The sequence below is a fragment of the Perognathus longimembris genome, chromosome 7 (genome assembly GCF_023159225.1).
Source record: "Perognathus longimembris pacificus isolate PPM17 chromosome 7, ASM2315922v1, whole genome shotgun sequence".
Classification (NCBI taxonomy): Eukaryota; Metazoa; Chordata; class Mammalia; order Rodentia; family Heteromyidae; genus Perognathus; species Perognathus longimembris.
In genome coordinates, this window is record NC_063167.1 from 70,101,521 (window position 1) to 70,129,414 (window position 27,894).

General features: G+C 36.5%; 1 protein-coding gene across 2 annotated transcripts in view; it reads left to right on the forward strand.

Annotated features, from left to right (window-relative positions):
- Sycp1 (synaptonemal complex protein 1) overlaps window positions 1–27,894 on the forward strand; it is an 85,914-nt gene that overhangs the window by 46,274 nt on the left and 11,746 nt on the right. The window contains exons 20-27 of one of the 2 annotated variants that reach the window (XM_048351838.1): window positions 1,115–1,196; window positions 5,266–5,328; window positions 5,448–5,510; window positions 11,209–11,325; window positions 11,480–11,590; window positions 13,618–13,710; window positions 14,593–14,667; window positions 24,746–24,805. In XM_048351838.1, coding sequence (XP_048207795.1) covers window positions 1,115–1,196; window positions 5,266–5,328; window positions 5,448–5,510; window positions 11,209–11,325; window positions 11,480–11,590; window positions 13,618–13,710; window positions 14,593–14,667; window positions 24,746–24,805 — 664 coding nt within the window. The remainder of the gene's footprint in view (window positions 1–1,114; window positions 1,197–5,265; window positions 5,329–5,447; window positions 5,511–11,208; window positions 11,326–11,479; window positions 11,591–13,617; window positions 13,711–14,592; window positions 14,668–24,745; window positions 24,806–27,894) is intronic. The other variant, XM_048351839.1, reaches the window with a different exon arrangement.

Sequence of the window (27,894 nt, forward strand, 5' to 3'; positions counted from 1 at the left end):
TGGCCGTTTTCTGTATATGTGGTGCTGGGGAATCGAACCTAGGGCCTCGTGTATCCGAGGCAGGCACTCTTGCCTCTAGGCTATATCCCCAGCCCTAAATATACTTTTGAATAATAACAGCATACTGATTATGATTTTTTTTTTTACTACAGTCTGGACTCTGAGCCTCATGTTTTCCTAGTCCTAATTACAAATTGAATATTAAGTTTAAGATTATTCTTTTTTTTTTTTTTTTTGCCAGTCCTGTGCCTTGGACTCAGGGCCTGAGCACTGTCCCTGGCTTCTTTTTGCTCAAGGATAGCACTCTGCCACTTGAGCCACAGCGCCACTTCTGGCCATTTTCTCTATATATATGTGGTGCTGGGGAATGGAACCCAGGGCTTCATGTATATGAGGCAAGCACTATTGCCACTAGACATATTCCCAGCCCTTAAGATTATTCTTGATTTAATTTACAGGAGGGCAGTTATCTCTTACAAACACTTATTTAACACATACTGGAAATAATAAGAGATTACAATTAGTAAAATCACTTTGACTATTGATCTGAGAAAAATCATCATTCATATGTGCAACACACATTTCTAGTTAAAATAGTTTGGAATATGAGTATGGTGTGAAATTTAAAGATTAAAAGGAGCACATGAGGAAAGAAAAGCATCTTTCTTACCATCTCTCAAGTCTACCTGTAAACCAGTTTCTCTCACTAAAATCAATATTTCTCATGTATATTGAAAGATAACTCTGTACATACAGTAGTATATGAGTGTGTAAATTTTTGTAATGTACTTTATTTTAATTTATTCACATAACATTATTAGTATGTTTTGGGGTAATGACCAAATTATGAATAAGAAAACATTAAAAAGAAATACTGACTTAAGAAGCAAGTGTTGCTATTGATTTAAAAAAAATGACTATCAGGATTCAGATAGCTAACTTTCAAACAAATATATGAATCAATTTTCTTGTGGGAGTGGAAAGTTTTCATTACACAATTCATGAAAAATTACCAAACAGTATGAAAAACAAAGCCAACAAAAATAGTCAATCCTTAAAAAAGAAAATGAAGATATAATTTGGATTATAATGGTTCTCATTTGTATCTTAATAGGAATGAACTGAAATCTGTGAGAGAAGAGCTAAAACAGAAAGGAGATGAAGTTAAGTGTCAATTGGACAAGAGTGAAGAAAACGTATGTTACACTGAATCGATTGTAATATCAAATATCGAAAAATAAGTGACATTGGTTTTTTTTTTGGCCAGTCCTAGGCCTTGGACTCAGGGCCTAAGCACTGTCCCTGGCTTCTTTTTGCTCAAGGGTAGCACTCTGCCACTTGAGCCACAGCGCCACTTCTGGCCGTTTTCTACATATGTGGTGCTGGGGAATCGAACCCAGGGCTTCATTTATAGGAGGCAAGCGCTCTTGCCACTAGGCCATATTCCCAGCCCAAGTGACATTGTTTTGATCCCTGGGTACTATCATAGACCATTATTGTAAGGTCCAAGGGGTCCATGCAGATGCCCCCCACCTGGTTAAGTCTCCACCCGAGGGTAGTGGTGTTTATAACTAATTGATCACAACCAGTTCAGATTTCTTTGTTCCTTCTCCACTCCCACTGCTTCACTTAACCAGGTAGGGGGCATCTGCATGGAGCCCTCCCAGGGTGGACTTTACAATTATCACTGAGTATAATAAACAAAATTGGATTATTTTGTTCATATGATCTTTGTCTGCAAGTAATAGTTGTATAATTCTAAATAAATTTATTTATTTATTTTTGGCTAGTCCTGGAGCTTGAACTCAGGGTCTTTCAGATTTCATTTGCTTCAGTAGGCAGTAGTGATAGTAAAGTTTTTTATTGGGGAGATGGTGTCTTTTAATATTTGAAAAAGAAATAGGAAGAGAAGAACGATGCTGGAATGATTTGGAAGATTATTCAAAATACTCTTGAAATTTTTGAAAATAATCTTGGAGAAAATTCTGACCCAGTTTTCTTATTATTGACCTGGTATATGTGGATAGGGGATATAGTAAAATCTGACAGGTTTGAACTGCACACTGATTCTTGGAGTCAGAATTAACCTCTGTCAAACTACATGAATCAACAGAATTAGTGTGGATTTACAGTAAAGGAATCCTTGCAAGAAGGGTACCGGACAGACCAAAACACTGGTCCTTTGTATGGATGCTGTTGGAGCTATAGAAAGAACATTTAAAAAAGTGGAGAGATGAGTGGAGATAACTTCAGAGGAGTGTTGTTTAAATCCATATAAGTTGAATCTAGGAATATGAAACTCTCATATTGAAGAGATTGTCTTGAGGATTGTTACATTTATAATTTAGAAAGCTAGAAAACTATTAAAATACTATAATAATGAGCTAATGTTTTTCGAGGCTTATAGTTAATCGCCAAACACACTCTTGATTTTTCTGTTGTATTATTTTACTTGGAATTCATTGTTGTCTTAACTTCTCAAATTAAGAAGTGAGCCTTCATGCTGGGTACCAGCGGTTCGCACATATAATCTTAGCTACTCAGGAGACTGAGATGGGAGGATCGTGGTTTGAAGCTAGCCTGGGCAGGAAAAAGTCCTCAAGACTCTTGTCTTCAATTACCCACCAAAAATCAGGGAATAGAGGTATGGCTGAAGTGGTATGAGTCTACCTCAGGGACAGAGGACCAGTACTGAGGACTAGTACAAAAAAATGAAATAAGCCTCCAAAGGATGGTTACATGACTAAGAAGCAAAAGACTTTTCTACCAGAAAAGCTGTTTTTTTCCCCCCCAGCTTTTTATTTATTAGCTAAAATCAACTTGAAAAAATGAACTTAATGTACAAAATACATGGTATGTAATTAAGTGCTTAAAAATTTGTATCAGAGGCTATATCAAAGCACTAAGCCTGGTGTTTTAGTGGGGAAAATCTGAATTCGATGCTTAATGTAAACCCCAAATCATGTATTAAAATTTAGAAGTACAAGAATCTGTTTTGCTAATGTGGAAAATATTGATAAGATAAGGAGTTAAATGAAATGCATAACAAACTGAACATATTACAGCTTTACCTGGTTGAATTTCACCTTACCTATTGAAACAGGCTTCTAGTTTCCTCATCTTATTTTTTTGTTGTTTTTGTTTTGGATCATCTTGTGGCTTGAACTCTAGGCCTGGGCCCTGTCTCTGAGCTCTTCAGCTCAAGGCTAGCACTCTACCAATTGAGCCACAGCACCACTTCCGGTTTTGTAGTGGCTAATTGGAAATAAGGGTCTGACAGACTTTCTTGCCAGAGCTGACTTTGAATCCTGATCATCAGATCTTCAGCCTCCTGAGTCACTAGAATTACAGGCATGAGCCACTGGCACCAGACTGGCTTCTTCATCTTTAAAGTAGATAATGTGTGTCCTGTGTATCTTATTGGATTGTTACAAGGTTATGAATAACAAATATTTATAAAAGATTTGAGGGGCTGGGGATATAGCCTAGTGGCAAGAGTGCCTGCCTCGGATACACGAGGCCCTAGGTTCGATTCCCCAGCACCACATATACAGAAAACGGCCAGAAGCGGCGCTGTGGCTCAAGTGGCAGAGTGCTAGCCTTGAGCGGGAAGAAGCCAGGGACAGTGCTCAGGCCCTGAGTCCAAGGCCCAGGACTGGCCAAAAAAAAAAAAAAAAAAAGATTTGAGACATAACATTTATATATAAAACTTTTTAAAAATTAAGATAAATTTGGTGATGCTGATAAAATGATGCGAAACAAGTATGAGCTAAAGTAAGAATGATGAACATTGGCATATAAACTTTAATATATATACTGATTTCTTTTTAAATTGACATAAATATCATAAATGGTATACAAAATATAAACATATAGGCAAAGTAATATTTTGATGTGTGTATATATTGTGAGATATTTAAACTAAGCTAGTTAACATATCATTGCACATACAAAGATGATTTTTTAAAAAAGGACAGAGTAAACTTGGAGAGCTGAGAAATATTTTGTGAAAATATACTTGAATAGCTTCATTTCTAAAAGAAGCAAATATAAATTTTGTTAACATTTTAAATCTTATGTCAAATATTATCTTCTAGGCTCGAAACATTGAATGTGAAGTTATAAAAAAAGATAAACAGATGAAGATATTAGAAAACAAGGTATTTTCAAGTTTTAAAAAACGATTTGGGAGGGGGCTGGGAATATGGCCTAGTGGTAAAGTGTCGCTTCATATACATGAAGCCCTGGGTTCAATTCCTCAGCAACACATATATAGAAAAAAGCCACAAGTGGCGCTGTGGCTCAAGTGGTAGAATGCTGGACTTGAGCAAAAAGAAGCCAGGGACAGTGTTCAGGCCCCAGGACTGGCAAAAACAACAACAACAACAACAACAACAAACCAAAAAAACGATTTGGGAGTAGGGAACTTTGTTCTGTTTTCTGTCAGTCCTGAGGCTTGGGACTCAGGGCCTGAGAACTGTCCCTGGCTTCTTTTTGCTCAAGGCTAATGCTCTACCACTTGAACCATAGCTCCACTTCTGGCTTTTGTTGGTAGTTAATTGAAGATAAGAGTCTCATGGATTTTCCTGCCCAGGCTGGCTTCAAACCATGATCCTCCTGAGTAGATAGTATTGTAAGCTTGAGCCACTATAGCCTGGATCAGCTAGTGTTTTAGTAAGAGGCATTGGAGGAGATAAAGAATATCATGTTATTTTCCTCTTTCTAATATAATAGCCTAATGTTCTCAGATATGAGAAAGGGAGAATAATGAGTAAGGAAGAAGACAAATATTACTACTGATAATATGATTAGACTCTTCGATCAAGAGGCATACTTAAAGTGGTTGAATTCATATATTCTTCAAGTAGGTAAATGTTGAGGATTTCTACACATCTATAGAACTATTGCAGAGAAAACCTCTGTACAGTTAACAAATGCAAGTAAAAATTTCAAAAATTGTAATTTCAAATTTATACTAGAATGTTTATTAAAATTATAACTTTTTACATAATTTTTGTAGTAATGAAATTAACAGCATGATGTTTGAAATGAACCTGTGTTACTTTATGTAATATTAGTACAAAATTGCTCATTTTGGAAGTGGCACTGTGGCTCAAGTGGTATAACACTAGCCTTGAGCTGAAGTGCTCAGAGACAGTGACCAGGCCCAGAGTTCAAGCCCCATGACCAACAAAACAAACAAGAAACCTGCTCATTTTGTCTGGAATATTGAATAAAATGCAGTAATTTCTCATGATTTTGCAGTATAACAATTTAAGGAAACAAGTTGAATCTAAAACAAAGTGTGTTGAAGAGCTCCATCAGGAGGTATGTTTATAAATATTCTAAAAACAAACCTGTATTTTCACTATAGATTTAGAGAATCTTTCATTTCCATTAGTGATTTGATTCTAGAACTAAATGTGATTATTTTAAACTTTTGACAGAATAAGACCTTGAAAAAAAAGAGTACAGCAGAAAGCAAGCAACTGAATGTTTATGAGATAAAGGTATCTGGCATTTTTGTTCTTTTAAATATTAGTAGATATATGAGAATTTATCATGTAAGTTACTTTCAATGATTATTTGTTTGGATTGAGCCCATTAATACTGTAATATTGTAATAGAATGCCTACCTCTGATTTAGCTGGGTTAGAATAATCTTGTCAGCTTAAAAATATGTTTGTACACGCTGGGTTCTGGTCATATCTGTAAATCTTAGCTACTCAGAAGGCTGGAATCTAAGGGTCTTGGTTTGAAGTCAGCCTGAGCAGGAAAGTTCATGAGACTCTTATCCCCAATTAATCACCAAAAGTGGAGCTGTGGCTCAAGTGGCCTTGAGCACAAAAGGCTCAGGGACAGTGTCCAGGCTTCAGGATTGGCACCAAAAAAGAAAGTGTGTACATTCTTTATTGGGTGTGTACATTCTGTATTTTTTCCCATGTAATGAAAAATGTGATTTAATAAACTTGGGAAGGAGCTTGGAGTCTTTATTGGCAAAGCATATTGGCATATGCCTAGAATCCCAGATACTCAGCAGTCAAGAGTAGGAGGATTACAGTCTGAGGCCAGCTAAGGCAGAATCTTGAGACTCTATATGAAAAAAAAGCACTAAAACAGAAAGGTTTGGTTGTGTCTCAAGTAACCCATCAACTTAGAAAACAAATCAAATTCCTAAAATGTAAGTTTATGATGCCTAGGCTTTATTTGTCCTAACTCTTTAAATGATTGGCATTTAATAATTCATAATTAAAAATCAAGTAGTTTGGAATCTTAAGTGCTTGCATTTGCTTGGCTGGCACTCTACCACTTCAACCATGTCTCCAGTCTGAAAGCAGTAATTTTTTGTTGTTGTTCTTCCCCCACCTTTTTATTTTATGCGTAACATAAAGACTTTTCACAGTTTCTGCATTTGGTGTTCTAACAAGTAGTACTCGTAGATTTTTCTCTATAATTTCATCAACTTTTTTTTGGTTTGTCATGGGGCTGGAACCCAGAGCCTGGGCACTGTCCCTGGGTTTTTTCCCTCAAGGCTAGTGCCCTACCATGTTGAGCCAGAGCACCACTTCCAGTTTTCTGGACTTTCCTGCCCTGGCTGGCTTTGAACCGTGATATCTCTGCCTCCTGAGTAACTAGGATTATATGTGTGAGCCACTGGTGCCCTGCTTTCATCAACTCTTACTATTTTTTGTTTTTAGAGAATATACCCATCCTAACAGACGTGATTTGACATCTCATTATAGTTTTGATTTGCAATTGTTAGTGATATAAAGCATGTTTTGATGTGTTCATTGGTCACTTGCATATCTTCTTCAGAAAATGTTCCATTAAATCATTTCCCTTTTAATCAAGCAGATTGTTTTCTCTTTTCCTTTCTTTTCTTTTCTTTTTTGCCTTTGCTCATTTTAGATATTCATCTCTTTATTGAGTTTTATTTTTTTATTCATTTATTTTATTTTTTTGCCAGTCCTGGGCCTTGAACTCAGGGCCTGAGCACTGTCCCTGGCTTCCTTTTGCTCAAGGCTAGCACTCTGCCACTTGAGCCACAGCGCCACTTCTGGCCATTTTCTATATATGTGGTGCTCAGGAATCGAACCTAGGGCTTCATGTATATAAGGCAAGCACTCTTGCCACTAGGCCATATTCCCAGCCCCTCTTTATTGAGTTTTAATAATGATATATTCTTGATATTCTTGATATGTGTCATTTGTCAAATAATGCTGTTGTGTTTTCTATTTTGCCTATTCTTTTTCTTTTATCTTTTTCTTTGTGTGTGTGTGCTAGTCTTGAGGCTTGAACTCAGGACCTGGGTGCTGCCTGTGAACTTTTTTCATTTTTCACTGAAGGCTACCAGCACTCTACCACTGGAATCATAGCTCCACTCCCAACTTTTTTTTGGGTTAATTCTAGATAAGAGTCTCTCAGACTTTCCTGCCCAGGTTGGCTTCAAACTTTGATCTGCAAATCCCATACTACTGAGTAGTTAGGGTTATAGGTGTGAGCCATTGGTCCCCAATTGCCTATTCAGTTTCTCCCCTCACCCTCCCCTCCCTTCTTTCCTTCCTTCCTTACTTCTTTCCTTGCTTCCTTTCTTTCTTTTTTAGGCTTGAGATTGCTACTCAAACTTGGTACCTGCTGCTTTCACTCATTGGCTAGCACTCTACCAACTGAGCCAGGCCTTCAACCCCCTATTGATTTTCTTAATGGTGCCTTTTGATACATAGATCTTTCAAATTCTAATGGCCTAATTTATCATATTTTTATGAATATTGTAAATTATGCTATAAGAAATCTTTACTGACCTCATGAAAATACTTTTTTACAGATTTTAAGCTGGGTACCAGTGGCTCATACCTGTAATATAGCTATGCAGGAGGCTGAGATCGGAGGATCATGGTTAGAAGCCAGTCCAGGCAGAAAAGTCCAGGAAACTCTTATCTCCAATAAACTACTTAGAAAAAGCCTTAGAAATGGTATGGTGGTGCAAGTGATAAGAGTGTTAGCCTTGAGCACAAAGACACTTAGGAACAGCACACAAGCCCAGAGTTCAAGCCCAAGAACTGGCAAAAATAAATAAATAAGATTATAATTAAAAATAATTTTAAATATGATCAGGTAAGTATCTGAAAAGTACTCTATAGTGGTTGGATGGTGTGTTCCACTAGCAGGATTACTAATTACATTATTTTTGTATGCTTTTTAAGTCTGTGTCTTTAAATGACTTTTTCATGTTTTATTAGTTACTTGACTGAGAAGTGTTGGAATCTCACATGATTGTGGATTTCAGCTCTTCTTTGTAGTTCTGTGAACTTTTTTTTTTTTTGCCAGTCCAGGGGCTTGAACTCAGGGCCTGAGCACTGTCCCTGACTTCTTTTCAAGGCTAGCACTCTACCACTTGAGGCACAGTGCCACTTCAGGCTTTTCCTGTATACGTGGTGCTGAAGAATTGAACCCAGGGGTTCAAGCATGCTAGGCAAGCACTCTACCACTAGGCCACATTCCCAGCCCTCTGTCAACTTTTTGTTTCAAGGCTACACAATTACTTATGAAGCATAAAGCTTCTTAAATAAGATGGAACATATATATATATATATAAATATTATATCCTATTAAATATTCCCTTTTATTTATAGTAATCTTCCTTACTGTTTCATTTGTCTGCTATTATTAACTCTTGAATGATGAAGCAATCAGAAGTCATACATTGCTGTTAGGAATTTAATGTAGTTAGAAACATGTTGTTATTTTCTTGTTGAACATTCAATCTGTTCTGGGACCCAGAAGTTTCAATTCTAAATATATATTATAGGAAAATTCTATATATTTGACCAAGGAGATGTTTAGATGAACACTCAAGGTATTATTAAGTATCTATGACCAATTGAATACATAAATTGTGCTATGTTCATATTATGGAACACTACAACCAGAAAAAAATTAGTGAACTTTATTCACAGACATAAATATCATGAATATAGAAAGTAAGGCCTAAAATCCATATGCTATGAAAACATTTGTATAAGGTTCAAAACAAACGTTACTTGTAGGTAGATATTTATGCAATAAAACTAGAAGAACAGAAAATAATATTTATAAATAATTAGACATTGTAAAACTTTGAGAGGAGAAGGGTAGGTAATGAAGAGGACTACTCAGAGCCTTTACCAATATTGGTAATGTTCAGTGCCTTAAAGTTGTTGGGTGATTCATGGATACACAATACAGCCTGATTTAATGCTAAATCACTTAGTTTCTCTCTTTCAAATCCTGTTCTGCATGTATTTCTCCCCAGTTCTAACTTGTCCCTAAGATAAAAGTTAATTTGGAGAGTATGTGCTAATTCAGGACCTTTCTTTCTGTCTTAATAATAATTATTTTTTGTTTTGTTTTGTTTTTTATTTTGCCAGTCCTGTACCTTGAACTCTGGGCCTGAATGCTGTTCTTAATCTCCTTTTGTTCAGGATTAGCACTCTACCACTTGAGCTATAGCACCACTTCCACCTTTTTCTATGATTAATTGGAGATAATAGTCTCATAGTCTTACCTTCTGGGGCTGGCTTTGAACCATAATCCTCAGATCTCAGTGTCTTGAGTAGTTAGTATCATAGGTGTGAGCAACCAATGCCTGGCTTATAAATACTGTTTTTGAGGCATAGTTATGCAACTCATTGATTATTTAGTCACAAAATACGTGGAAGTAATAAAAATTGAAAGGGGTTCTTTCTAGAAAATGAATCCAACTAAGAATATGCTTTAGTTAGAATGCGTGGGTTTTACCTGAGCACTAGCAGCTCATGCCTGTAATCCTAGCTACTCAGGAGTCTGAGATCTGAGGATCATAGTTTGAATCCAGCCTGGCTGAAAAGTCCCCATGAGACCTTTATCTCCAATTAACCACCCCAAAACCAGAAGTGGTGCTGTGGTACAAAGTGGTAGAGTGCTAGCCTAAAGAACTCAAGGACGGCACCCAGGCCCTGACTGGCCAAAAAAAAAAAAAAAGAATGTGTGGGTTTTCTATCCATTTGAAGTTATTTATTGTCATAAGACATATGGGATTGGTTATAACCAATTTAAATGTTACCAAGTTCAATAAAAATGTTTTATTTTATATTGCATGTCAAGACTAAACACATATTTTACAGAATGAGCTAGTCTTTGTGAAAAATGAAGCAAATCTCACTGTGAGAAATTACTATGAATAAGTGATGTTTTAAGATTCACCATACTCCAAATGGTTTTGCAAGTATTGCTTTTGGAGTCATTTGTCTTTTTATCCTTTGCCTCTTGATTTTGATGTTCCCTTTTACTTCCCTAGTTCTAATACCAGTATATACAGTATCCAGTGTACTCAGATAAGATACAGTGATAGTGCGGGTACAACCACAGGAGGGGGATACAAGAGGATCATCAACAATAGAAGCTACAGTTTCACATGGCATGTTGAAAGTAATTACAACAGTGATATAACAGTCGTTTCCATAACATAGAGTTCATTTCACTTCACATCATCTTATGCATTCATAGTGACTAGCCTAAACCTGTGCTAATTATTCCCTATGAGGGAGACCATAGAGTCCATGTTTCTTTGGGTCTGGCTCACTTCACTTAGTATAATTTTTTCCAAGTCAAACCATTTGGTGTAAACCAACTGAACAACTCATGGGGAGAGAAGGGAAAGGGGGAGGAGTGAGGGGGGAATGAGGGAGGAGGTAACAAACAGTACAAGAAATGTACCCAAGGCCTAACGTACGAAACTATAACCTCTCTGTACATCACTTTGACAATAAATTTTTTTTTTTTTTTTTTTTTTTTTTTTTTTGCCAGTCCTGGGCCTTGGACTCAGGGCCTGAGCACTGTCCCTGGCTTCTTCCCGCTCAAGGCTAGCACTCTGCCACTTGAGCCACAGCGCCGCTTCTGGCCGTTTTCTGTGTATGTGGTGCTGGGAATCGAACCTAGGGCCTCGTGTATCCGAGGCAGGCACTCTTGCCGCTAGGCTATATCCCCAGCCCTTGACAATAAATTTTAAAAAATAACTAAAAAAATTTAAAAAAATAGCATTTTATGAATTTTGTTAATTTCCCCATCTGCTTCCAGAGAAGGTACACATATTTACTAATAAATGTTCTACGAAGTCAAAAAAATGAATGTGGAATATGTTCAAGTAATCTACAACATGTACTAACATTCGTATTATTTTTTCTTTTTTAGATCAGCAAGTTAGAGTTAGAAGTGGAAAGTTCAAAACAAAAATTTGTAGAAATGACTAACAAATACCAAAAAGAAATAGAAGACAAAAAGAAATCAGAAGAAAATCTTTTGGGAGAGGTGGGTTCTAAACTTATATTATGGACTGAAGGCAAAGCTCAAGTGGGGAAACTTCTCCATGAGGCCCTAGATTAAATCCCCAGGAAAAAAGAATTTATTATACTAAAATTCTACGTTTGATATCTATTAACTTCTTTACTTATGTATTTGATAGGTTGAGAAGGCAAAAGTAACAGCTGCTGAAGCAGTAAAATTACAGAAAGAAATTGATATACGATGTCAACATAAAATTGCGGAAATGGTAGCACTTATGGAAAAACATAAAGTAGGTAATATTAAAATTTGTAAATTCAAAATAATGTTCTAATTTTTCAGAGGAAATTATTCTCCATATAACCATGACTATTTTGTGTGTGCCTGTGTATGTACCAGAACTGGAGTTTTAACTTAGTGTCGTGCACTGTCATTAGATTTTCTTGTTCGAGGCCAATGTTCTACCATTTGGGCCACACCTGTAGTATGGCATTTTGGTTGTTAATTGGAGATAGAATCTCACAGACTTTTCTGTCCAGGCTGTCTTTGGATTATGATACACCAGATCTCAGATTCCTAAATAGCTAGGAATATAGGCATGGATCACCAGTGAAAATCTCAGTAGTGACTAGTTAGAATCCTTTTGACCTCCATTTCGCTAAGTTGAGATCTTAACCTTTGCAGAGCTGAGTTTGGGTATCAATTCATTGAGTAAATTTCTCCTTACCATCTGTAGTAGATAGAAGCAATCACTTTTTATTTCTTCTGATACTGGGCTTGAACTTAGGAGACCTGGGTACTATTCCTTAGCCTTTTCACCTAAGGCTTGGTGTTCTGTCACTTCCAGGTTTTTCTTTCTTGGTTTTTTTTTTTTTTTAAGTGGTTAATTATGTATATGGTTCTCATGGTCTTTCCTTCCTGCCTAGACTGGGTTCAAACCATCATCCTTCTAGATGTTGGCCTCCTAAGAAGCTACTATTACAGATGTGAGGCATGTGGAAGAACTAATCACTCTTTTATGAAGTTTTCTAGTTGTCTTACACTTCTTTTAGGGGTGGCAGTAATGGGGTTTGGTCTCAGGGCTTTTATGGGCTTTACTACCTAAGCCACCCTCTAAAAGTTTAGTTATTTTCTAGGTAGAGTTGGCTCTTTGATTTTTTTGTCTTTGTGAGTATCCTTTGATTTTCATTGTCATTTATAAAAACTCTTCTTTTAGGAAGTTAACCCTAATTTCCCTCAAGATTTGGAGAGGAAGTGTGTTATACCCATCTATTAATTTATTTAAAAAATTTGCTAAATGTAACATTCTCATGAGGTAACCTCTAAGTAAGAAATAATTTAAACAGTATCATAAACTAATTGATTACAGATTTAGCATGTTTCAGTCCAGTGCATTTATTTATTTATTCATTCATTCATTTTTTTCAGTAGTAGGGCTTGAACTCTGGGCCTGGGTGCTGTCCCTGAGTGAGCTCTTTAGCTTGAGCCACAGCACTACTTTGTTTTCTGGTGGTTAATTGGAGATAAGAGTCTCATGGATTTTCCTGCCCAGGCTGGCTTTGAACTGTGATCCTCAGATCTCAGCTTCCTGAGTAGCTAGGATTACAAATGTGGGCCACTGGCTTGCAGTTTTAAATCCATATTGATACTCAATTGCCTTGGTGTTAACTTCTTTAAGCCAGCTGGAAAGTCTTTCTGACTTGACTTTAATAATCTAAAATTGTGATGATAAAAATTTCTAGGTTTATCTTGTATTTTATATCCAAACTTAGAATCAGACACTTAAGAAGCCCTGTGTTTCCTTGTAATTTTTTTTTTTTTTGGCCAGTCCTGGGCCTTGGACTCAGGGACTGAGCACTGTCCCTGGCTTCTTCCCGCTCAAGGCTAGCACTCTGCCACTTGAGCCACAGCGCCCCTTCTGGCTGTTTTCTGTATATGTGGTGCTGGGGAATCGAACCTAGGGCCTCGTGTATCTGAGGCAGGCACTCTTGCCACTAGGCTATATCCCCAGCCCCTCCTTGTAATTTTTAAATGAAGAAATTCAATGTTTCCAATTGAAAAAAGGTCATTTCTTGTTCTTTTGTTAGGTTGTTTCCAAGATGGTGGCTTATCTTCCACTTGTTTAGGTTAGGTTACTTGAATGAAAAATATATAATTCAGGAACATATACATATATATACATACATATATTGTATATATGTATAAATATACACACACACTCAATATATAAACATCCTTTTCTTCAAGTATTAAATATATTAGGATACCAATCTTAAACTATTTGTTTTTATATATACCTAAATTTTTTCTTTAATGTAGCACCAGTATGATAAGATGGTTGAAGAAAGAGACTCGGAATTAGGACTATATAAAAGCAGAGAACAAGAACAGTCATCAGTGAAGACATCTTTGGTGAGACACAGAACAAAATACAAGTAAAAGCCAATTTTTAGAATGTTAGCATGACTGATAATAAAGAATATTAAAACTACATTTTAAGCTACAAAATTATAGTATTACATATGAAAGATCTAGTAGAACTTCTCGGTAAGCAGTTTTCAATTCATTTCCTAAAATGGTGGAACAAATTCTTTCCAACTAAAACCTTATAAAGTCCAGTTAACAAGTAAATTTGAAGCTCTGATGATTAGAATGAGATAGAATTCGAGAAGATGAGGAAAGATATTCATAATATTAAATCCTTTAAAAAACCTTAAAAACTTAATATTTAAACAAAGACTAGTTATGCTCAGTTAGCAGCCTTTTATATCTAATAGATTTTATTTTAATTTATTTAACTTATATTTATTTTTCGATACTGGGGTTTGAACTAACAACCCTGGGCTTGTTAGATGTTAGGCTTGTGCTCTACTTTTGAGACATGCCTCCAGCCCCTTTTCACTTTAGTTATTTTTCAGGTAGAATCTTACATCTATCCCTGTGTGTCCCCCCTTTCCCACCACGCTCAGGGGCTGGCTTGTGACTACAATCCTCCTTCCGATAGCCTCCCACATAGGCTGACATCCCAGCACTGCTCCACCATGCCTAGTTTATTGATTGAAATGTGGTCTTGTTCTTTTTCCCTTGAGTTGACCGGCAACTCCCAACCTCCTGATCTGCTTGTCAAGTAATTGTGATTTTATGTATGAGCCCCTATACTTGATGTTGGTTTTTTAAAAGATGCTTTGTGAATGGATGTATGTCTTTAGAGATCTAAATTTCCTTGAAGCATTAATTTATACTTTAATTGTCTTAAGGAACATAAGGAAACACTTCATGTTTCTTTTTCTTCAGGAAAATGAGCTGTCTAATATAAAAAATGAGCTGCTGTCCATGAAGAAGCAACTTGAAATAGAAAGAGAAGAAAAAGTAAGTATTGTGGCATTGTAGTTAAACTAGTTGTAGGTATTTGGTGCAACTTTTCATTAAAAAATGTGGTCATGTGGAGCTGGGGATATGGCCTAGTGGCAAGAGTGCTTGCCTCGTATACATGAGGCCCTGGGTTGGGTTCGATTCCCCAGCACCACATATACAGAAAACGGCCAGAAGTGGCGCTGTGGCTCAAGTGGCAGAGTGCTAGCCTTGAACAAAAAGAAGCCAGGGACAGTGCTCAGGCCCTGAGTCCAAGCCCCAGGACTGGCCAAAACAACAACAACAAAAAATGTGGTCATGTTACAAAATAATATGATGAATTTGGGGAATGACCTTCCCCTGTTTGCTTTAAAAACTAAGTATTTAGAGCATTATTTCATTTTTTAAACTAAACACATATGAGATCATACACTTCTTTTTCCTGCTACTGGTATTCGAACTTGGGGCCTGGGTACTGTCCCTGAGCTGTTTTGCACAGGTTAGCACTCTAATACTTGAGCTACAGCTCAACTTCTGTTTTTTTTGTGCTTAATTGGAGGTAAGAGTCTCTTGGATATTTTCCTGCCCAGGCAGGCTTTGTAATCCTCAGGTCTCAGCCTCCTGAGTGGCTAACATTACAGGCCTAAGCCACTGGTGACTGGCTCATATGCTTTTTTTTTTTTTTTTGGTGCCAGTCCTGAGGTTTGAAATCAGGGTGATATCCTTCAGCTTTTTTGCTCAAGGCTAATTTAAGCCACAGCTCCACTTCCAGCTTTGTGGTGTTTAGTTGGAGATAAGAGTCTTATGGACCTTCCTGCCTGGGCCAGCTTCAAACCATGATCTTCAGATCTGAGTCTCCTAAGTAGCGAGGATTACAAGTGTGAGTCCAGCAGTACATATACTTTTAATATTAAAAGTGCAAGGCTGGGGGCATGACTCTACTCTGCTACTTAGTAGAGTACCAGTTTATGAAATGTGAAGCCCAATATTGAAAAAAATGCTTTTGAATATAATATGGCTATCTGAGAAGTATTATTTCACATATTAAAATATTCACATAGCTAGGCGTTGGTGGTTCAACATCCGTAATTCTAGCTACTCAGACAGCTGAGATCTGAGGATCACGGTTCAAACTAGCCTAGGCAGGAAAGTCCGTGAGACTCTCATCTCCAATTAACCACCAGAAAACTGTAAGTGGTGCTGTGGCTCAAGTATTAGAGTGCTAGCCTTGAGCAGAAGAGCTCAGAAATAGGGCCCAGACCCAGAGTTCTAGCCCTATGATCAACAAAATAAATAATATGCTCATATATTTAGTGTGCTTGTTAGCTATTTATTGTTTCAGAAAAATGGTTTATGTTTGTAATATTTTGCAGTTGGCAAAGCAAATTGACTCAAACTGCAAAATAACCAATGTTCTTTTGCTTTCTGTATGGCAGATGCTTGTGTCTAATTTTACCCTATAATAGCATTGTATGTAGTACTTATTATTTTCATTTTTATGGAAGTTAAATTATTTCTTTAAGATGACATAGTAAGAAGATAGAATGACTAAAATTCAAGGGTAGGTCTATTTTGCATGACTCCAAAAACTGTTTACTTAGTCACTCTACAACAACCTAGGTATAAAAGCTTCAGTTTCCTGAAAGGGAATACCAAAATCGAGAGACACAGGGTAAAAAAGGTGAACGACTACAAAAGCAATACTTGCAAAACTGTTTGGTGTAAATGAACTGAACAACTCATGGGGGTGAAAGGGAAAGGGGGAGAGGGAGGGAGAAATGAGGGAGGAGGTAACAAATGGTACAATAAATGTATCCAATGCCTAACGTATGAAACTGTAACCTGTCTGCACATCAGTTTGACAATAAAAATTAAAATAACCATATTAGAGTACGATACAAAAGGAAAATCATCATTAATGATATCTTAACTCTGAAAAAAAAAAGAACTTCAGTTTCAAAGCTGTGCATTTTCTAACTTTGGTTTTTGTATTTAATTCCTTTCATCTTTCTCCATCTATGGAAAATTTCACCTTTTATATTACAAATATGAGCTTATTATAAAGCATTCTTATAGTATATTGTTTTCAAAATAATTATTTCACTCTGTACTTCCATTATATTGCAAGCTTTTCTAGGGTAGGATTGTGTATTATCTTTGTTTGTTCTTTATCTGAGCATAGGGTTTTGAAATTTTGATATTTTCAGTAAATTTCAAGAAATAACTAAATTGCTTTCTCTTTACCTGTTATATATTATAGCCTTTATCCTTCTGTTTCAGAGGAGGAATTATTCTGTCTTTACTTTTGATGTTTTTGATAAAGCCCTGAGTAATATTTAATTTTTACTCTTTAGGTAATAAACACAAATAAGACTTCCACCATTTAAAACATTTTTAATACCATAATATGTCTGTTCTCCCTGCACCCCACCCCCCTCTCCCAGTCATCATGAGGCTTGAACTTGGCTCAAGGCTAGTGGTCTACCACTTTGAGCCACAGCTCCATTTCTGATTTTCTGGTAGTTAATTGGAGATAAGAGTCTCATGGACTTTTCCTGACTGGGCTGACTTTTAAGTCACGATCCTCAGATCTCAGCCTCCTGTGTAGCTAGGATTACAAGCGTGAGCTACCAGCACCCAGCTTCTGTTCTGTTCTTAAACATCAAACTTTTAGAAAGAATAGCCTAAAATACTATCAGGTTTTTCAACTCTTCTCTCTACCTAGTAGAATTTAGGAAATTCTTGACTTTAGTCACGTTGAACTTCTCATTGGCAAATGCAGTGTCTTCTTTTTTTATTCTCATCTCAGAAATAATTCAGGGAATTACTGTTTACATAGTACTGAATATATATGAATGGTGTATATTCCTGTAGTTTTGCCACTTTATGAATATAATATATACATGGAATCAATAGCACGCACACTTTGGAATTGGCTTTTGTCACTCATGATTGCTTAGAAACTATGTTCCTGTGTGTCTATCAATAGTTACATTTTATTACCAAGCAATATTATGGTATGAATGTACCATTGTTCTAGCATTCATCTAATGAAAAACATCTGATTGTTTCCTGTTTTGAGCTGTTATGAACAAAATCACTATGAACATTTATGTGTACAGGTTTTAGTGTGAATGTAACTTTTTATCTCTCTGAAATAATAGACAATGATCACAGTTACTAAGTTGCATGGTAGTTTCATAAGAAACTGCTAAATTCTTTTTTTTTTTTTGGCCAGTCCTGGGGCTTGGAATCAGGGCCTGAGCACTGTCCCTGGTTTCTTTTTGCTCAAGGCTAGCACTCTGCTGCTTGAGCCACAGCGCCACTTCTGGCCATTTCCTGTATATGTGGTGCTGGGGAATCGAACCCAGGGCCTCATGTATATGAGGCAGGCACTCTTGCCACTAGGCCATATCCCCAGTCCACTGCTAAATTCTTTTCCAAGTGATCATACCATTTTATATTACCATCAGCAGTATATAAGTGATGTAGTTCCTCTGTATTCTTGTCAGCAACTTAATGATACCACTAGCGATTTTTTTATTAAAATGATGTACAGAGGGGTTACAGTTACATACATAAGATAGTACTTTTCTTGTCATACTTGTTACCCTTTCCTCACTTTTCTTCTACCTCCAATCCCCCCTCCCCCGCTTTCATCATTTTTTTTTAACCTTCTCAATGATGGACATTGTCATTCTAGTCTACAGTGCTTATGAACTCTATGAACATTAACAATAAAACAATTTCTTCCAGGTTGGATGATATGTACATTTATTTCCTTTTGTGTAGTATAATCTGTTGCATTTTTTTCTCTCATTTCTTCCTTTCCCCACTGCCCTTGAGTTGCTTAGTTTGCTTTCATCAATGTCCATTGCAGCTGTTGGGCTCCCTGTACTATGTTGGTTGTTTTTGTTTTTTTTCCCCAGTCCTGGGCCTTGGACTCAGGGCCTGAGCACTGTCCCTGGCTTCTCTTTGCTCAAGGCTAGCACTCTGCCACTTGAGCCACAGCGCCACTTCTGGCCGTTTTCTATATTTGTGGTATGGGGAATCAAACCCAGGGCTTCATGAATACGAGTCAAGCACTCTTGCCACTAGGCCATATTCCCAGCCCTGTCTACTATTTTTTTTTTCATCCACTTTCCACTCATTCTGTGCCTTCCTCCCAGCTTCCCTCAGATGTGCACCATATATGAGGTAAAGAATATAGTTTCCTCTAAATACTATAAGACTAATTAAGAAGAGGTACTTTGTTTCCTTATGTTTGGATTTCTTTTCTTTTCTGAATATTAGGTACATATGAAGTAGTGCTTAGTTCTTACTTTTTGGTGCATTTCTCCCAAGACTGTCCTTTTTTGATCTCACTGTGTATTGGTATCTTGGGTCCTGTTTGCTTTGTCATGTCTCTTTGCAATTTGATTCTAACACCCACATATAAGGGAGACCATGCACGATTTGTCTCTGTTCTTGTCTTGCTTAACATGATTTGTTCTAGTCTTGTCCATTTCCCTGTGAATGCCATTATTTTATTATTTCTAATAGCTGTGTAGAATTCCATTGTATATGGGTACCACATTTTTTGGGTCCATTCCTCTGTAGTGGGGCATCTGGGTTGTTTTCATTTCTTGGCTATTGTGAACAGTGCAGCAATGAACATGGAAGTGCAGGTGTCTTTGTTGTATCCTGGATCCTCTTGCTCAGGGATATGACTAGGAATGGTATTGCTGGGTCATAGGGTATGTCTATGTTTAGTTTTTTGAGGAACATCAAGATTGTTTTCCAGAGTGGTTGTACTAGTTTACATTTCTACCTGCAGTGCAGTAGGGTTCCTCTTTCTCCGCATCCTCTCCAGCATTTGTTGTTGCCTTAGTTCAGAGTATAGGTCATTTTGACTGGGTTAAGGTGGATATGTTAGAGTTGTTTTTATTTGCATTTCCTTTACTGCCAGAGATGCTGAACGTTTCATCATTTGTTTCTTTGCCATTTTTATTTCTTCTGTGAAATCTCTCTTTAGCTCCCTTGCCCATTTAGTGATTGGTTTATTAGGTTTGGGAAGGATTTGTTTCTTGAGTTCTCTGAATATGATGGACATTAGGCCTTTGTCTGTTGCATTGCTGGTGAAGATCTTTTCCCAATTGGTTGGATGTCTTTCTATTTTAGTAGCTATGGCTTTAGCTGTGCAGAAAATTTTTATTTTAATGTAGTCCCATTTATCAAGTCTCTCTCCAATCTGCTGTGCCCCTGGAACTTGGCTCAGGAAGTTCCTGCCTGTGCCTATAAGTTCTAATGTCTCTCCTACTCTGTCCTGCAGTACTTTCAGAGTTTTAGGTTGGATGTTCTGAGGTCTTTAATTCGTTTTGAGTTGATGTTAGTGTGTGGTGACAGGCTGGGTTCTACTTTTGAGTTTTCTGCATGTGGCTTCCCAGTTTTCCCAGCACCAATAGTTGAGGCAAGCACTCTTACCACTAGGCCATATTCCCAGCCCACCAATAGTTGAATAGCTGTTTTTTTCATTTTATGTCTTTGACTCCTTTGTCAAATATCAGCTGGCTGTAAGTATGTGGTTTAATTTCTGGGTCTTCTAACCTAGTCCATTGATCTTTGGGTCAGTTTTTGTGCCAGTACCAGGCTGTTTTTGTTATTAGTGCACTGTAATAAAGCTTGAAATCTGGTATTGTGATACTTCCTGCACTGCTTCTTGCTTTAGCTATTCTGGGTCTTTTGTTGTTCCATATGAATTTTTGGGTTGTTTTCTCTGTTTCAGTAAAGAATGTTGTTGGGATTTTGATGGGAATTATGTTAAATTTGTATATCATTTTTTGGCAGTGTTGTCATGATATTGATTCTACCTATCCATTAGTATGGAAGGTCTTTCCATTTCCTGGTGTCCTCTTTGATTTCTCTCTTTAGATTATTATAGTTTTCCCTTTTTGCTTGTACACTGTTGATGTACAGAAAGGCTACTGATTTTTGTGGGTTAATTTTGTATCCTGCTACTTTGCTGAAGTGGTTTATAGTTCTGAGTTTGGGAGTGGAGTTCTTTGGGTCGTTCAGATATAGTTATCTACAAAAGGGGTAGTTTAATTTCTTCTTTCCCTATATGGATCCCTTTAATGTCCTTTTCTTGCCTTATTGCTGTGGCTAAGTATCCCAGAACTATATTGAAGAGGAGTGGAGAGAGTTGGCATCCTTGGCTTGTTCCTGATTTTAGGGGAAATATTTTTATTTTGTCCCCATTTAGTATGATATTGGCTGTTGGTCTGTTGTATATGGCTTTTATTGTTTTAAAGAATGTTCTTTCTATTCTTATTTTCTCCAGAGCTTTTAACATGAATGGATGTTGTATTATGTCAAAGGATTTTTCTGCCTCAAATGAAATAATCATGTGGTTCTTGACCTTGGCTTTGTTATTGTGGTAAATTATGTTTATTGATTTATGTATCTTGAAACAGCCTTGTGTCTGTGGAATGAGGCCTACTTGGTGATAACATACGATCTTAAATATTTGTTTCTGGATTCTGTGGCTAATATTTTATTGAGGAGCTTTGCTTCTGTTTTCATAAAGAAGATTTGTAATTCTCTTTGTTGGGTCCTTGCCTGGTTTGGGGATGAGTATATTAGTGTCATAGAATGAGTTTGGGATTTCTCTCTCTGCTTCTTTTCCATGGAAGAGCTTGAGGAGTATTGGTATGAGCTCCTCTTTAAAAGTTTTATAGAATTTCGTGGTGACTCCATTTGTGCCTGGGCTTTTCCTTATTAGGAGACTTCTCATTATTTCCTCTATCTCATTGCATATTGTTGGTTTATTTAATTGATTTACACCTTCTTAGTTCAGTTTGGGAAGATTATATTTCTCTAGAAATCCATCCATTTCTGTTAAGTTTTTCTTCTTTGTTGAGTATAGGTTTTGGAAATGGTCCTTTATGATTGTTTGGATGTCCTGGATGTTTGTTGTAATCTTTCCTGTGGAATCACTGATCTTATGGATTTAAGTCTCTTCTTTTTTAAAATTTTTATTAATCTTGCTAGAGGTCTGTCAATTTTATTAATTTTCTCAAAAAAGCAGCTTTTTGTTTTTATTGTTGTATAGTTTTTAAAGTTTTTGTCTCATTTATTTCTGCCCTAATCTTTGTGATCACTCTCCTTCTAGTAGTTTTAGTTTTAATTTTTCTTGATTTTGTAGAAGTTTTAATTGCATCATGAGGTTGTTTATTTGAGCTGCTTCTGTTTTCCTGATGTGTGAGCTAAGGGCAACAAACTTGCCCCTCAGCAGTGCTTTTGCTGTGTCCCAGAGGCTCCTTTGTGATGTATTTCATTTTCATTTAATTCTAGGAATTCTCTAATTTCTTCTTTAATTTTTTCTGTGATCCAGGTGTTATTCAGTAATGTGCTGTTCAGCCTCCATGTATTTGAGTAATTTCTGCAGTATCCTTTGTTATTGAGGACTAGTTTGATTCCACCATGGTCAGATAGAACACAAGGGATAATGTCAGTACTCTTGTATTTGCTAATGCTCTTTGTGTGAATTATGATATGATCTATCTTGGAGTATGTCCTGTGGGTTGCTGGGAAGAATATGTATTGAGCCATTGTTGGGTGGAATACTCTGTTTACTTCTGTTAGTTCCTTTTGGGATATGGTGTCATTTAGAGCTGAGGTTTCTTTGCTTATCTTCTGTGTGGTTGACCTGTCTTTTGGTGAGAGTGGAGGATTAAAGTCTCCAATTACTGCTGTATATGGGTCTATTTTGTCCTGTAGTTCTGAGAGTATTTGTTTGATGTATTTAGGTGCTACATTATTTGATGGATGTAAGTTGATGACTATTATATCCTCTCATGAATCCACGAACCCCTGTACTTTCCTTTCCTTCCCTACTTTGCCCTTTCCCCAGCCCTTTCCCCTGCTCTGCCCTGCCTTTTCCCTTGCCCTGCCCTGCAGTTTTCCCTTTCATTTTCTTTCCTTTTGTTTTCCTTTTCCCTTTCCTTCTTGACATGCTAAGGATTGAACCTAGAACCTTGTCTGCACTAGGCAAATGCTCTTTGATGGAGTCTTTGCCTAGTGGTTGAAGTTTATTTACTATCTTAATATGAACAGTGAGTTTCAAGGTTTTCTAGTTGGTCATTCCAATTTTCAATCTCTCTGTGGTGAGAAACAATGTGGTGATTATGTCACTTGCGAATTTACCTGTTCAAACTGTACATCAGGATCTAAAGAAATGCCTACAGTTTTTAGGTCATCTTCCTGACCTGCTCTTCTTTCACTCTTAACTGGTGAGAAATAAGCTTAACATTATAGATCTCTAGGAATCAGTATTTACTAAAGTAATTGTTAATTATTCATGAGTCTTATCATTTTTGTTCCCAGTACACATATACTAGGAAGGATGTGATAAATGTGATGTTGTTGCAGAAGTTTGTCCATAAAGACTATTAGGCTTTCTTTGTATTTATAGTCTCTAGGTTTATAAATGTAAGTCTGAAATTTGGTCACAGGGCTGTCATTCTCTCGCAGTTCATCCTGTTTGCCAAGCCATATCATAGGCATATTTCATTTATTCAGATTATATAGAAACCTTAGCGGGTACTTACTTTTGAAACTAAGAACTAATGATCAACTTGCTTCCATCAGAGATAAATGTTTTTATATCAGGTAAGTCTAATACCTGTTATTTTAGAATAGATCACCAAAAGTTATAGAGACAGGGCAGTTATGGAAGATGCTTCCTTTTTCTTCCCTCTTGAAGCAAGATATTCTGAGAGTTCATGCAGTATTGCTAGTTGAGTAAATACATTGTTTTAGAAGACAGTTCCAGACCTGTAGGGTTGAGTTTACCCTGGTTGTCATAACCAAATATCAATCATTAGTAAATGACACGATAATAGTAACAGCAATTCATATTTTGCCAGCTTCTTTCTTCGATTAGTTGAGTTCTTTGGTTAGGAGCAGTATTGTAGGAGAGCTACCTTTTGTGTACATAATGAAAATAGATATAGACAGGCATTCTGAGCAAACAGGTTTTTTTTTTATGGTACTGAGGTTTGAACTCAGGCCTTTGTCCTTGTTAGGCAGAGCCTGTACCATTTAAGCTATGCCTCCAGCCCTGTCAACATAAATTTGATTATTTGAAGGTCTCGGAAAATTTCCCTTCTTTGCGACTTTCTATAGCTTGCTGGGTCTATAAGTCTGTTCTATACATGATTGTCATATTACATGCATATTCCAGTTTCAGTTCTACAGATCAGGCTTAAGTTTTCATTTTTCCTACTGAATAAGTCCTGTAGCTTAGTATATAACATTTGCTCCTCTGACTACAGTTTTGATTTTTATTTAGACTATTTCTGTATACATACTCTATTCTTCAGCAAAAGTTCATTTTACAAATAAGCTGAGAGTCAGAGTTTAAGGTACTTAAATCACACAGATAGCACACTAGATAACAATAATAAAAATAAAACCAAATAATTGATGGAGAGATGAAGGGTAGGTGAACATTATAGTACTGATATTCAGTGTTTTATGTGAAAGTGGAACTAGGTAGCTTTGGGGAATGAGTGAGACTGGCAGAGATGGGGAGAATGCTGGAAGGGGAGATACTGATCCAGATGCATTGTTCTCACTGACATGTTGAATTGAAACCCCTTTGTACAACTACTTAAAATAATTTAAAAAACAACATCTCTATAAAAAAGAACTAGTTTGTCTTTTTATTATTTTAGAAGATGACATAGGTAATTTTTTTTTGTTTTTGGTCATGGGGCTTAAACTTAGGGCCTGTGTGCTGGTCTGAGCTTTTTTTGTGCTTATCTAGCACTCTACCACTTTACTCACATCTCCACTTCTGGTTTTTTATTTTTTGTTTTTGTTTTCGGTGGTTAATTGGAGATAAGAGTCTCATGGAAATTTCTACCGGGGCTGGTTTCAAACATGTTCCTCAGATTTCAGCCTCCTGAATATCTAGGATTTACAGGTGTGAGCCACAGGCTTCTTGTTGTGCTTTTAAAAAATATCTAATAGGAAAGGTTTTAGTATTAAGAATATAGTCATTTGTGGTTATAGTAATTATTATTTTGTGTATATTACATATTTATTTTAATAGGAAAAACTGAAAATAGAGGCCAAAGAGAATATAGTCACTCCAAAAGAAAAAGTAGACAAGGTAAGAGTTTTACATAATTCTATTCTTGTGATAATAAATTTATTTTCTAAAAAATAATTATTAGAAGTAATTATTTTGTTCATAAATAGGAAAATAACATATAATTTCATTTCCTAAATTACTTCACACTATTAATTAAAAAACATTACCCAGAACTTTCAAAATTCTTTGCCTTTAGAGTTGATTTTAATCTTCATAATTCTCTCTGTAATATCATCTTAAATTAGGTACATACTCCTTTGTACTCCCTCTGAGAAGTTTCTTTATGTAGAGGTAATGTACTTCAATTCAAAATCCTGATGCTTGGCTGAGGATATAGCTTAATGGTGGAGCATTGCCTAGGTTTAACCTTCAGCACTTCCAAAAATATTCTAAAGTTTATACTTAGATTATCTATTTAGAGTTTTTGGTTAGAGTTGTGCTACCACTTGAGTCTTTTTTTGTGTGTGTCAGTCCTGGGGCTTGAACTCTGGGCTTGAGCACTGTCCCTGGCTTCTTTTTGCTCAAGGCTAGCGCTCTGCCACTTGAGCCACAGTGCCACTTCTGTCCATTTTCTATATATGTGGTGCTTCATGTATACGAGGCAAGCACTCTTGCCACTAGGCCATATTTTCAGCCCCTACCCCTTAAGTCTTAATGTGTGCTACACCTTCAGTTTTAATTTGAGTTTTGAGGGTACTGAATAAATGGATTTTTTTCCTGTTCCAATTCTGAACCAACTGAGATGAAAGATTCTCAAAATAATATTTATTGTTGATAACCAACATTGGATAATGCAGTTTATAATCAAGAGAACCTCCATCCTGCTGTGGATTAAACCCAGGATGTTATACATGCCCTGGGTTCGATTCCTCAGCACCACATAAACAGAAAAAGCCAGAAGTGGTGCTGTGTCTCAAGAGGTAGAGTGCTAGCCTTGAGCAAAAAGAAGCCAGGCCCTGAGTTCCAAGCCCTCAGGACTGGCCAAAAACAAAATAAATACCAAAGACATGAAATACAAGTAGCAGCTACACTGCTGAAATATCATAGGCATTATATAATAGTCATCAAATTTATCAACTGTTTATGATTTGGGACAAGTTACTTCTTCTTGCCTTAGTTTTCTGAAATAAGAGCATTATAATAAGTTATTATAAGAATTACATGAGATAGTTTTTGTTTAAACATTTGTTTAAAATTAACAGCAGAGGAAAAAGTGCATATTCTGTATATATTTATGACTGGTAGTATAACATTCACAAAAACTAAATTGAAAGGAAAGATATGTTTCCATGATTACTTCCATTATTGCTATAATTATGAAAAGGGATAAGTATTCTTCAATGTGAGTGGAGGTGGGATGAGGAGGGTCCTTTTAGGCCATCAGGTAAATGTCAGTCCCTGACATAGCCACAAGATGGTGATGCAGTAACTTTAAATTGCCATTCTCAATTGGAACCTTCAGTATGTAACTTGTCATGTTTGAATGTTCTCATTGTAACTCCTCACAAGTTCAGGAAGCAGAAAAAATTTACTTTTATTAGAACTGTGCTATTAAGGATGATACAGAAATATGTGAGAAAAGAATACAGAAATAGAACTGTGAAGAAATGATACCTAAATTTATACCTGCCGGAAAAACGAGTCATTTCATAATTACTGGAAATAGTCAAGAAAGCTACAAATCACTTCATTTAGCTTTTGGTTTTGTAAAGGTGGTTAAGTTTGAGCCTGCAGATGCTTGGAGATTTAAAGTTATGTTGTAAAATATTTAGAAGAGAACATATTATCTGGTTCCTACTTCAGTATTTTTCTAATAGTACATACAGACATTGTAACCTTCATATCTGCTATTTAAACTCAGTGTAAGTCCAACCACCAAACTTGGGATGTATCCTGTATTGTGTGCCTGTATGTGTGTGTGTGTATGTATTATATTTTTTCAATTGAATGATTGCCATAATTAATGACAGTGACCAAAGAAGAGGCAAAATAGAATGTAATAACATGGATTTCATGTAAGACTCCACTAAATCAGTTGTTACTAGATTTGAAGGTCAGATATGTAACTCAGTAGTAAAGTGCTTGACTAGCTAAAGTCCTGAGTTTTAAAACCTCCCTCATAACTGACTTTTACTAAAAATCTGGGTTAGATACTAAAGAAGTAAGAATACAAAGTAGAAAAAGAATGAAGGGAACTGAGTTGAAGTAATGTCAATTATTTAGAATTTCCACTTATTTATTTTAAGAATGTACTACTTGAGTTATGCCTCTAGCTCTTTTGTTTTTATTTTTTTATTGAGATAGGGTCTTACTGATTTTACCTTGGCTTTTATTATTATTTATTATTATTACTTTTCCCCTGTTTTTTGAACATGACTGAGGCTGCTGAAATTGAGAGGGAAGAAAGGTGGAGAGGAGGGAGGAGTAAATGAGGAGATGGAAAACAGAGAGACTAGGGGAAGAGGGAAGTAGAAATAGAAAGGATAGAAAATGAATGAAAAAAGGGAATGAAGGCAAATTATTCTGTGGCTTTTAGGCTATTAGAATGAAGCATAGGGGCTGGGGATACGGCCTAGTGGCAAGAGTGTTTGCCTCATATACATGAAGCCCTGGGTTCAATTCCCCAGCACCACATATACAGAAAATGGCCAGAAGTGGCGCTGTGGCTCAAGTGACAGAGTGCTAGCCTTGAGCAAAAAGAAGCCAGGGACAGTGCTCAGGCCCTGAGTCCAAGTCCCAGGACTGCCAAAAAAAAAAAAAAAAATAGTATGAAGCATAGATTGAAGTTTTATTCCACAAGAGATTTTGTATTTAGAATCTTCAGCTTCTGGTCAATAGATAGTTGAAATCTCACTTGTTTTAACAGTAGCTTTGTGAATGTAAGCAGCCGTGGATACCATATACATCTTAAATGGGCTCTTATCAGTAATACATCTAGAATTAAATTCTAGTTGATTTTAGTACTAATCCCACTAGGTACTTTACTTTAAAAAAGTAAATATAAAAATTAGGAACTAGACCTAGTAGTATAAACCTGTAATCGCAAAACTCAGACTGAGGCAGGAGACCTGGAGTTTGAGATAAGTCTGGGTTACATCATGAGACCC